Genomic DNA, 12273 nt, shown 5'->3' on the forward strand with positions numbered 1-12273 from the left:
CTTTTGTGACTTTCGAAAGTGTTTCCCTCTAAGAAACACAGAGAGGGAGAGCACACTCTCTGAGCTCTCCTCACTCCCAACTTACAAGGCTTGTCTGCCACGTCTCGATTGCTGCTGCAGCACTAGTTCCCAGAGCTTGCCCTGTGCTTCAGTAGAATCTTCAATCAACTTCCCTTTCTCTCTCTGCCCACTGAATATTTACAGGCCATGGGTGTGTGTGTGTGTGTGTGTGTGTGTGTGTGTGTGTGTGTGTTCTGCTGTGCCATCTGGCAACACGTTTGTGTTTCTCTGTGTGAGATGTGTAGACTTCAGGGAGACAGCAGAACTAAAGGCACAGAGGGAAGGCCACCTCGTAGGTGTCAAGGCCCTGGAGCATGCAGAAGCATGGACGAAGGAGGGCGAGCTGAGGATTCTGGGAAGTAGAATGCAGAGACTATTTAAGTACAATGCACCTGTGGGTGTGGAAGCCCACACCACGTGTGTGTCTTATGCCCACAGAGGCCAGAAGAGGGTGTTAGATCCCCTGGAACTAGAGTCATAAACAATTGTGAACTGCCTGCCATGCAGGAGCTGGAATTGTAAACCACTAGTATATGGACGCTGGGAACTGAACCCAGGATCCTCTGCAAGAGCAGCCAGTGCTCTTAACCTCTGAGCCATCTCTCCAGCCCTGGGTAGTCCTAAAAGCCAGGACTACCAGGTACTATGATAGAAAGTCTGACTGGGGTACCTAGCCAGCATCTCCGAAGGTAACTCCAACACTACACATAGTCAAGTCCTTTATTATTTTCCTGTGTATTCCAAGTCACACACCCGAGAAGGTTCTATGACAGTTTCTAAATGTTTAAGGAGCACTCCCATCACCCCACCACTTAAGAGTGCAAATTAAACTGATATGATGTACAAACAAATGAACTTAATCTAGAACTAAATCAGATCCCTAACAAACACAGCAGAATACATGTTGTTTAGGACACACAGAACATCTATCTGGTGACGGAGATTCAGGAAATGAATGTACACTTTTTTTTTTTTTTTTTTTTTTTTTTTCGAGCTGGGGCCCAACCCAGGGCCTTGCGCTTTGCATAGGCAAGCGCTCTACCACTGAGCTAAATCCCCAACCCCAATGTACACTCTTGATAAGGCTTGTGCTTTAGTTTGGAGACAGGGTCTCATTATGTAGCCCCTGGTAGGCCTAGGACTAACTATGAAGACCAGACTGACATGGAATTCACAGAAACCTGCCTGCCTCTTCCTCCCAAGTCCTGGGATTAAAGGTGTAAATAAATTGCTAGGCCCTGACAAGATTTAAAAATGGAAGTCATCCATCCAACTTTTACTAAGACTAATTACACCAGTAGCAGAAACTCTCTGAATAGCCTTTTTTTTTTTTTTCGGAGCTGAGGACCGAACCCAGGGAGTTGCGCTTGCTAGGCAAGCGCTCTACCCTAAATAGCCTTATATTGACAACAAGCCAGTGGAGGTTGGGATGCGCAAAATAAAAGTCAAACCGCAAGACAAAAGTGAAACTGTGACTCAAATTGTGTGGGATACATCTTAACCAAAATTTAAAGAGAAGTCTATGGTTTTAAATGCTTACTTAAAAACAACAGGCAAACAAACAAAACCAAACTTCACAGGTTTGTAGCTCTGTTGAAGGAATATTAAGCATGACATAGTAAGAGGTTTTGGACCTCTAGCACAGCCTAAAGCATCGTGGTAGCGTGGGTCTGTAACCTCCGAACTTGGAGATCGAGGCAGGAGGATCAGGAATGCAAGAGCATCCTTGGCTACGTCGTGAGTTCATAACCCAGGTAATGTCCATTCTCAAAAAAAAAAAAAAAAAAAAAAAAAGTAAAACTGTTAATGTTAACTCCTAGGTGAAGGTCTTTATCTTTCTACTTAAGTAGATTGAACAGAAACGCCAGCCCTAGTTTCACGCTGCACTCGTCTGGCACAAAGCTCCACCCTCTCTTCCAGACACTGCGCATGCCAAGCCTCTTGCCGCTTGCACGAGGAACTTCATGCTCCCTCACGTGCTAACCGCCAACCTCTCGTTGCTAACGGTCGTGCCTCATGGAATACACAAGGACCCCATTGGCTGAGTTCTATGATAGGCAGGCGCAGGCGCAGACACAACAACCCCATTGGCTGGGTTCTACAGGCGCATGCGTAATGGCCTATGGGAGGGGGCGGTGGCGTGCATTGGAGAAGCTGGGGCGGAGGTGGAGGCCGAGTGGATATCATGCTGCGCCTCGCAGCCAAGCTGGTTTCCTTCTTCTGGAGGAGGGAAGACATCCCTGAGGAGGAAGTCGGGCAACCAAGGCAGGAGCTGTCGGAAGGTAAGGGTGCATGAAGCACTCAGCAGGAAGCCCTTGGCAGACCTGTGAGGTGGGGCGGGGCTGTGACCCCTTAGGGTCATGCTAGAGTACAGGGCTCAGGCGCTCCCTTCCTTCAGTGGTTCGAGAACAGGCCTTTAGAAGCTTAAGCTTGGCCCTCGCTTCTTTCGCAAACCCAAATGAGCTGTATCTCTTAGTCATTTTCTCAGAGAGAAAGGTATGTGATTTTGCACGTGTGCCTTATTACTCTTGGATCAGTCCCGTGGCTTCCTCATTCTCCCTTGCCTTCATTTTGCATGTTTTTGTGCCACACAAGGTAACCAGATATGCTGCACCTCTCTGCTTGGTTTTGGTTCCTACTGAACTCTGGAAATCAGCATTCCACCACTTCAAGTTGTCCTTCCCAAAAGAAATGAAGCCATCCCCCTTGGATTCTTTATTATACCCCGGCTTCTAATTCTGGCATTTCTGAAGTAGCAACAAAAATAATTCTATGTTTGGGATCATCACAAGAGGAGCTGTATTAAAGGGTCGCGGCAGTAGGAAGGTTGAGAACAGCTGTAAAGAATAGTGGCTTTCAACAACAGCTTGAGCTCCGGTTTCACTCCAGAATTACCAGGTTGCCCCTCCCTGGAGCTCAGATCCACAGCCGCTGCCTTTCTTTCTAGTTTTCCTTTGGCATGAGAACTTGGGTTAGTGGTGCCCTGTTGATTTCTCCATCCTCTAAAAAGAGTGAACTTTCCTACAAGGGAAGCTAGAAATAACATTTAAAAAACGGAGTTGTTGAGCACAGCATGGTTAAAGGCCTTCTGTATTTAGGCGTGCTAATTTCTTTCTTTCTTTCTTTCTTTCTTTTTTTTTTTTTTTTTTTTTGGTTCTTTTTTTTGCTCCTTGGCAACCCACCCTGGGCTTTCTCTTCGCTCGGTAAGCGCTCTACCACTGACCTAAATCCCCAACCCCGCATGCTAATTTCTGTAACAAAATATAACCCAGGGAAAATAATGGTGAAAGTCCGAAGCAGTGGTTCTCAGCCTATGAGTCGCGCCCCGTACAGGTTCACATGTCAGCTATTTGCTTTATGATTCATAGCAGTAGCAAAATTACAGGTGTGAAGTAGCAAGAAAAATAATTTTATGGTTGGGGGTCACCACAACATTAGGAACTATATTAAAAGGTCGCTGCTTTAGAAAGATTGAGAACTACTGTAAAAAAAAAAAAAATTAGTGGCTTTCAGCAACAGCTTGATTTCCAGTTTCATGTTGTGTCACGTGATCGGGGTACTGGAAATTTTGTCAACGAGAGGTCACAGGAATGGTGTAGTGAGGACTCAAAGATGTTGTCTGCAGCTCCAGTTCCTAACAGATCGCCAAATGGCCAAGTTACTATACTTTCTTGGAGTAGATACACTTTTCTATACCCCCAGTATTGTGTTTGGAACCTTCTTAAGGCTGTGGCTCTGACGGCAATAACAGAAAATAGTACACACGTCTAGGACTCCTCCTCAGATGTCTGTGTGAGCCTGTGATGTCCAGGGCTCCCTAGCCTGTGCCAGCCCTTCAGAAGTCTGCACGTCACACATATGTTCTGTTCTCCAACAGCCGTCAGGTAGTGAGAGCTACCACGCTCAGGGTTACACATGGTGGAAGAGCTCGAGTCAAACCAGCCAGTGAGGCTTTGGAGTCAAAGCTCTCCCCACCATGTTCACCACCCATGCCCCCTCAGAACCTAGAATTCTGTTTCAAAATCATTCTTCCAAGCATATCTCAGTGGCAGCTTCTCTAGTTCAGCCTGTTAAGTTCCTGCCCCCCATGAGTGCCCAAACCGCTTTTCTCCTATAGAGTTTAGTTGTAGTGGGATTTGGGACTTGCCCCCCCTTCTCCTTTGTGTGTGTGTGTAAAGGAGGGAGGGGGAGAGGGAGACAGACAGACAGATACAGAGAGACCAACCGACCGACCATGTGCATGTGGTACCTGCAGAGGCCGGAAGAAGGTGTCAGATCCTCAGCGGCTGTAGATGGCTATGACCTCCTCCCATGGTTGCTGGGAACTGACCTCGGGTCCTCTGGAGGAACAGCAAACACTCAGAGGCACCGAGCCATCCTCTCTGGCCTGGGAATATTGTTTATATTAACACAACCTCCTTGCTCACGTGTCTCAGGTGATACCAGGTTGAAAACCGTGCAAGGTGTTGTGACAAGGTACTGCAGTGATTATGGCATGATTGACGATTTGATCTACTTTTCCAATGATGCCGTGACGAGCAAAGTGCTTCTGAACGTTGGGCAGGAAGTTATTGCTGTGGTTGAAGAAAACAAAGTGTCAAATGGACTGAAAGCAATCAGAGTAAGTCTTAGTTTATAAGGGACGGTCACTCTTCACCATGAGTCACCACATTAACTTCTCAGTGGTGGCCTAGCCAAGAACATAGTGAAGTGTGCCTGTGAGTGAGGAGGGGGGGCTTTGTTCGTTATAGTGATTTCTGTTTTCTTTTTTTAAAAAAAAATATATATATAAAATTGTAAGTAGAGTCACAGACATTTGTAATTCAGAAATCAGAGTTTTCCTGTAAGTTTATGCTATGACATATACTCATTAATGGTCTTTTTATTCTCTAGTGTTTCTAAAACTGTGTTTACATTTATAAAGATTGGCTGCGTGAGGTAGCACACACAAGATCTCTGCGACTTCTAGGCCAGTCTGGTCTACATGTGAGTTCCAGGCCAGCCAAGGCCTTATTGTGAGGCCCCCATCTCAAAAAAAAAGTTATAAAGCTAGACTTTTTGTTATTTGATTAGCAAAGGTAATCAGTGGTTTCTATTTAGTAATTTACTTTTTCATATAAAAATAGTTCTTTAGTAATAGAAATTCTTAGAGATAGAATTGATAGATTAAGTTAAAATGAACAAGTTACTATTGAGTGATTAGTTAATGATGGTGTATTAGCTTCTTTCCATGGGTGTTAGGATCTGTACTCCAGACCTCACAGTAGCCCTGCAGGAACTCTGGGCTCCTGAGTTACTGTTTCAGCTCTCATAACCATCTATGACTTTGTTACATAGTTTCATTTTATATAGTTACATATTTAAACTTTTTCATTTCAGTCTGTCTCTTTGTTGATTCTTAAGTATTCTTTAAAAAGAATCTTGTTATACAGCCTAAACTAGTCTTGAGTTTCATAATCTCCTGCCCTAGCTACCCAAATGCCAGATTTAACATATGCACCACTGTGTCCACGTGCTTTTAGAAGCGTAATTTCCTTTTTGTACTTTTTATTACTAGCACATAGAAACAAAACAAATTGTTGTATGCCTAATTCTTGCCAAATTCAGTTATTAGCTTTAACTATTTGGGGGCTTTTTTAGAATGTAAAGTCTTTAGGAACTTACACAGGATCAAGCCATCTGTGAGAGAAGACAGTTTTGGTAGTTTCTAGTTTGGCTGCTGTTAGTTCTCTTTCTGACCTAACTCCACTGCTGACTACTGTGAGCAGTGTTGAATGGAAGCGAGAAGAGCACGCCCTTGCCTGTTTGCTGAGCTGCAGAGGAAAGCTTCTTGCCTTCCAGGCCCGTCCAGTTGATGTTAGCCTTGGACTTTTCATTTACAGTCTTCACTATGCTGAGAAGTTTTCCTTGCGTTCCTACCTTGTTTATATTGTGAAGGACCATGGGAATATTGTAAGGGTTTTGGGAAGGACGAGGGAGAGGAAAGGTGTGTGCCCCCATGCCTGGCTGGAAACTTTTCAGATAAAACTATTGTGGCATCTCCTCATTGCATAGTAGCAATTTCCATAATGACATTAGAAATGTTTTAGTGCTTTAAAAATATGTGTGAATGGTGTTTTGCCTGCATGTATGTCTGTGTACCTCGTGTGTGTGCATGAGAAGGCTGGAAGAAGGCATCGGATTCCCTGGAACTAGAGTTACAGGTGGCCATTAGTTGCTGTGTAGATGTTGGAATTAAATCCAACTCCTCTGAAAGGCCTATCAGTGCTCTTAACTGCTGAACAACCTCTGAAGCACAAAGGTATTTTTATACAAGTATGCCATATACTTTGGCAAATTAGATGCCATCCTTCCTTTCTTCCCTATCCCAGAAAGTTTGAATTTTATCAAAGGATTTTATGTGTCAATGGAAATACATGATTCTTTCATCCTATAATGCGATATGTTGACTGAATTTGAAATTTTTACTACTGCATTTGTTCGTGGTATAGGCTCCTTACAATATGCTGTTACATTCAGTTTGTAATGTTTCCTTGAATATTTTTATATTTATTCAGAAAAGATTGCTACACAGCTCTGTCTCCAAAAATGCGTTAGTTAGATTCTGCCTCCCATGGTGGTGGGGTCACAGGTGAGCCTTTCCAGAAGTGGTTGGGCCGTGAGAGCTCAGGAGTAGGATCCATGCCCTGTTACAGGACAAGTCAGAGAGATGGCTCAGTGGTTAACAGGGCCTGTTGCTCCTGTTTCTGAGCCAGCGCCATGTCGTCTGCTTACAGCCATCTTGTACTCCAGGGGATTAGATGCTGCCTTCTAACTCACACGCACACGCGTGAATAAAAACCAACATGTTTTGCTTTGAGACAGGATGTCCGTGTGTAGACCTAGCTGACTTGGAACTCTTATATAAACCAGCCTGGCCTCTGATGGACACCCACCTGCCTCTGTCCCCAGTGCTTTTAAAACTTAAAGACTCAGCCCCTCAGAAGGCACTCACTGGGAGTCAGAAAGCAAATCCCCGCCATTTAACTGCTGTACCTGGTCTTGAACTTCCCAACTCAGCATGGGGTATTTATTGCCTATAAGTGGTTTGGTTGGGGATATTGCCTATAAGTGGTTTTTCTTATGTATTTTTATAACAGTGTAAAGAGCGTCTCTTTTGTCTTACAGGTAGAAGCTGTGTCTGACAAATGGGAAGATGATAACAAAAACTCTAGCAAAGGGCTGTCGGACTCCAGCCCCAGAGTGCTGATTGGCTGTGTGACTTCCATGTTGGAAGGTGCTGGCTATATCAGCCAGACCACATACTTCTCTCTGGAGAGTGTGTGTGAAGGTAGCCAAATGTGCTTCTGTTCCACACTTAAAATTAAGTTTTCTGTCTTAAGTAATTTTTATGAATTAAGTTTAGTTGCCTACATGTGTTTTTGAAGGAGTCATGTTTAGGAGTGGCTGCCAGGTGTTGGCCTCACGCTCACAAGGGTTCTTGAATGAGAGTGGACTTAGATTGGAGGTCACTGTTTAAATACTTGTTCTGTATTTATCTGTCAAACATATTGACTGATCACTAAGTTGCTAATATAAGAATGGTGTGTTTGTCTTAAGACAGTGGTTCTCAACCTTCTCAACCTAATGTAGTCCTTTAATGGGGTTCCTCACATTGTGGTGACCCAAAACCACAAAATTAATTTCATTGCTATTTCTCAAATGTAATTTTGCAACTGTTATGAATTATAATGTAAATATTTTTGTAGACAGAGGTTTACCAAGAAGGATGAGAACCACAGGTTGAGAACCACTGGGAAATGTTATTTTCTTTTTGTTAAAACAGGGTTTCACACTGTAGGCCAAGCTAGAACTCGCAGTGACCTTCCTACTTCAGTCTCCTGAGTGCGTGATCTGACTGCAGGTCTAAGCCACTGCCTCTGGCTTAAGGACAGTTCCTTCTAAGACACTTCACATGTATTAAAGAAAGGCTTGGGTCACCTTGCATTTTCCCAAGATCATATATCCAAATTTTCTTTCTAGCCAAACTAAAATTTTACTTTTATGCTTGAAGAATTTGTTTATGTCATTCAATAAGTTTAGTTTGGTGTGTTTGCTGTTTACCTGCTCCCTAGTAATGAATACTGTGCTAGTCGTTGGATTCGAGAACAGTGAGAGTCAGTTCTCCCTCCGGACACAAAGCTGTACACCCTGCAGACAGGAAGGGGGTTGGGAATGGTACGTGGGCGTTGCTTTTGGACTACACAGCACTAGGTTCCATGTCCAAAGGTGACTATCAGCTGCCCTAGCCCAGGTGCCTGGGGAAGATGGTGTAGCCAACCTGGATGCTTCCTGTGTTACTCTGACTGAGAACCTCTGGTTGCCAAAATGAAATTGACAGGTAGCTGTTGGAGATTTTGAAACCGGAGTTTTCAGAGGAACTCTCAGTTCTGGTAGAAGGTTGCCTGTGACTATCTAGACCACTCAGCCTGGTCAGCTAGAAGCCATTCCCAGGTCAGCCTTGATGGGAAATGCTCCCAGAGAGAAAAGACAGAAGGTGTTCCACACTGCACTTTGACTGTGTTGTGGGAACCTTTCTGGAATAAGCAGTCTACACCAGTGTAAGACAGGACACACCATCAGTCCACTGAACCAGAATAATTCCTGAAAGGCCTTGGCATTGGGTTCAGTTTATATTTTCATTTTATACTCTAAAACCACAGGGTTGGGAAGGGGGGCAAGCAATCGTGATTTTACACACCTGTAGGTGCAGTCGGCCAGTTGCTAAGGGCAATGACTGATTGCTTCAGCTGTTTCTCCAGATCATTCTGTTCTAGGTAGCAAATGAATTCATATTTAGAAATGGGCAGTAGAAATAGTACTTAGGTAAATCACCAAATAAGTCACCAGATCAACATCTAATGATTGGTCCTTTCTACTTATCCTACTTCACTAGAGGTGCAGAAGGTTAACCTGAAGAGAGGGCATTCTTACAGACTTCCTGATAGAGAAAGTCAAGGGAGGCAAAGTTTCTTCTGTGTGGTGAGAGTTGTGCTCAGAGATGTGAAATTTTCTATTAATACAATTATAAAGCCCACTGACCATGGCAAAAGAACATTCTTGAGAGAAAATACAATGTGAAAGACCCTTTCCTACGGCCCCTGGGTAAGATTCCAAAGCGTGGGATCCAGTAGGGATGGACCAAGAGGCTTTCCCTATATCCAGGACTCTAGCTAGCCCAGTGCAGCCCAGTGAAGGCCACCCTGGCTCAGAGCCTCCTTGTTAATTCAAGCAGGCCCTTGAGCTGCTCCCTTCACTGATATTCTGAGGTTCTTTGTTGCTGTTGAGGCCTGTACTGAGCCACGGCTGGTCAGGCTGCCTAGTGGGCGCAGACACTTATTATCCAACCCTGGCGAGCTGAGCGTGAGCCCCAGAGCTCTCGTAAAGGTGGAGGAGAGAGCAGAGTCTTCAGAGCTCTCCTCTGACCTCCACACATTTTCGGCCTCTTTATTCTGGCACTTGGCAAGCAGTCAGGAGGGTCTCTTGAGTTCAAAACCAGCCTGGTCTACTTAGCAAGTTCCAGGATATCTAGGACTACATAAAGAAACCCTGTCTCAAAAACCAAAAATAGTGATAGTAGTAAAAATAGTTTTTAAAAGTTAATCTTGTGCCAACATCTGCCCTCTCTCCTCCTACCCTTTCCTGCGTTCCAGCCCCTACCTCAAAGACAGAGTCATTGGCCCACCAAAGCAGGCAGTTTGCACAGCTCCTCCATGCCTGCCTGCTCTCTGCTCTCCCACCCTGGTTGGCCCATCCAGCCCTGTTCCTGTGTTCAGAGTGTGAGCAGAGGGTGGTAGGGAGAGAGCTGGCAAGGCACTTTGCGTGTGCCTGTATACTCTGAGCACACAACTGTTGGGGGTCACTCAGATGCAGCCAGGGGTGGCCACATGACTTTCTCTGTGCTGTTACACATCTGAGAAGAGGTGCTAACATTAACTAAAATTAGCTACCTTTGATCAGCATTTTGCCAGTATAATTATCAATGTTAAGGATGGTGCTTTTTAGGGTTGGGGATTTAGCTCAGTGGTAGAGCGCTTGCCTAGGAAGCGCAAGGCCCTGGGTTCGGTCCCCAGCTCTGAAAAAAGAACCAAAAAAAAAAAAAAAAGATGGTGCTTTTCATAAACACAGTATAAAATAGTAGAATTATATTAAGGATCATTCAGAAATGGTTAGATATAATTAACATTTTTGAGGCAGTATCTCACTATATAGACCAGGCTGACTTTGAACTCAGAGATCTGCCTTCCTCTGCCTCTCAGATAAAAAGATTAAAGGCATGCGCCACCACACCTGGCCTGCCCGCCCCTCATTTTGTGAAGCTCAAGTCAGCAGTGCACATAGCAGTCTTTAGTATCACACATTCTGTGATTTTAATACTTCTCGTCAACATGGCTGAGTTGAAAATCATGCAAGAGGCACACCACTGGGCAGAGAGGAAGCCGCACTCTGAGTGTGGGCAGCACTCACACAAGCTGGGGGCCCAGGACGAGCGAAGCAGGAAAGGGAGAAGGTGACCTGGGTACAGGAATGAGAGTGGGAATGGTGTGAGTCAGCCACCCCATGACCCAGCCAGCACCACAGAGCTGCTCTCAGTGCCATCCCTCCCTCTTCAAACTGTGACCCCAAAAACCTTCGCTTGTAAGTTGGTGTTGTTAAGTGTTTTGTCTCAGCAGTAAGATAAGTAATGGATACAGACGATCAGTTCTGAGAAGCAAGGCTGTCGCTGTGAGAGACCTGGCCATAAGGGTCGTAGGTTTGGAAGTTGTTTACAGGAGACGTATGGATGAGTTTGGGACTTGAGACTAAAGGAGCCCAAGCATGCACTACAAGTGCAATGGCCGTTCTGTTGGGAATGTGGAAGACGGGAGAGAAAGCAAGCCCTCCGTTCAGGACATTTTAGAGAGGACTCAGGGCCGCAAATTTGGCCGCTTCCTGCCTACATCCTCAGAACTTGAGTAAGACTGAATTTAAACGCACTGAACTAAGTTGTTCAGTGGAGGACATTTCAAGATACAGTGACAGTCAGCTGTGACGTGGTTACTGTTTACTGCTCGTGCTCAGATTTGTAGTGAGGATAGAGCAGAAATATAGGAAAAGTCAGCGTGAGTGTGATTAAAGTTACAAATGCCAAGAAAGCAGCTGAATTCTTTTTTTTCATTAAAAATTTTTATTGGATATTTTATGTATTTACATTTCAGATATTACCCGTTTCCCCCTGTCCCATACCCCTTCCTCTCTCCCCCTGCTTCTATGAAGGTACTGCCACTCCTACCCACCCACTCCCGCCCACCACAACACCCTGGCATTCCACTATGCTGGGGCATCAAGCCTTCACAGGACCAGGACGGCTTCTATTGATGCCAGACAGTGCCATCCTCTGCTACATAGGCGGCTGGAGCCTTGGGTCTCTTTCTGGACTCTTTGGTTGGTGGTTTAGTCCCCAGGAGCTCTGGGGGTTCTGGCTCTTAAAACACATGAGCATTAAGAGGAACTCAGACTTGGCGCTGGGACACTGGAGCAGTGGTGGCGAGACTTCACGTAATAAAGTGTGAAAGGAGGGAATGGAACTGAGAAGGCCACAACAGAGGTTCTGTGCTCCACAGTGTTTGTCTGCCGAATGTTTCCCTGGCCTTAGCCACCAAGGTCTTCAGAGGCCACTACAGCTATGGTAGAAGGGAACCAAACTACATCTTAAACTGGAAACAGAACCTGACAGTGATGTCCTTGCGGTGCTGGTTTTCCAGGCACGCAGCATGCAAGCATGGGCTAGTAGGGAGGCTTGCACCAAAGTTCCAGAAAGCCCCTAAGTGCAAGGCAGGGTTGGATTTCCTGACGAAGGCCCTGAGGAATCTCTGCATGCAGTAGTCGTTCCTTAGTGAGAACTCCAGATGTGCAGCGAGGAAAGCCTCGCAGACAGAGCCGAGCTGGCCCACGCTGCAGACAGCAGAGCTAGAGGGGAGGGATGCCACGGCTCCTGGAGCCCAGAATTAGTCTGTCGTAAGGCCCAGCCGAATGCTAGGCATAGACTGCACAACGGGGTTTCAGTGTTAGCTGACTCAACCTTTCTTTGTTGTGCTTCCACATCTCCCTTTTGAATTAGGGATGTGTGCTGGGTCCATTGTATGTTAGAAGTGTGTGACTTGATTTTTGTTTGTTATTACAGAGGCTCACACT

General features: G+C 45.3%; 1 protein-coding gene across 1 annotated transcript in view; it reads left to right on the forward strand.

Annotated features, from left to right (window-relative positions):
- Positions 1–2245: 2245 nt before the first annotated feature.
- Mov10l1 (Mov10 like RISC complex RNA helicase 1) overlaps positions 2246–12273 on the forward strand; it is a 65400-nt gene continuing 55372 nt past the window's right edge. The window contains exons 1-3 of the mRNA XM_032919328.1: positions 2246–2342; positions 4497–4681; positions 7228–7390. Coding sequence (XP_032775219.1) covers positions 2246–2342; positions 4497–4681; positions 7228–7390 — 445 coding nt within the window. The remainder of the gene's footprint in view (positions 2343–4496; positions 4682–7227; positions 7391–12273) is intronic.

Source organism: Rattus rattus, chromosome 1 (assembly GCF_011064425.1).
Source record: "Rattus rattus isolate New Zealand chromosome 1, Rrattus_CSIRO_v1, whole genome shotgun sequence".
Classification (NCBI taxonomy): domain Eukaryota; kingdom Metazoa; phylum Chordata; class Mammalia; order Rodentia; family Muridae; genus Rattus; species Rattus rattus.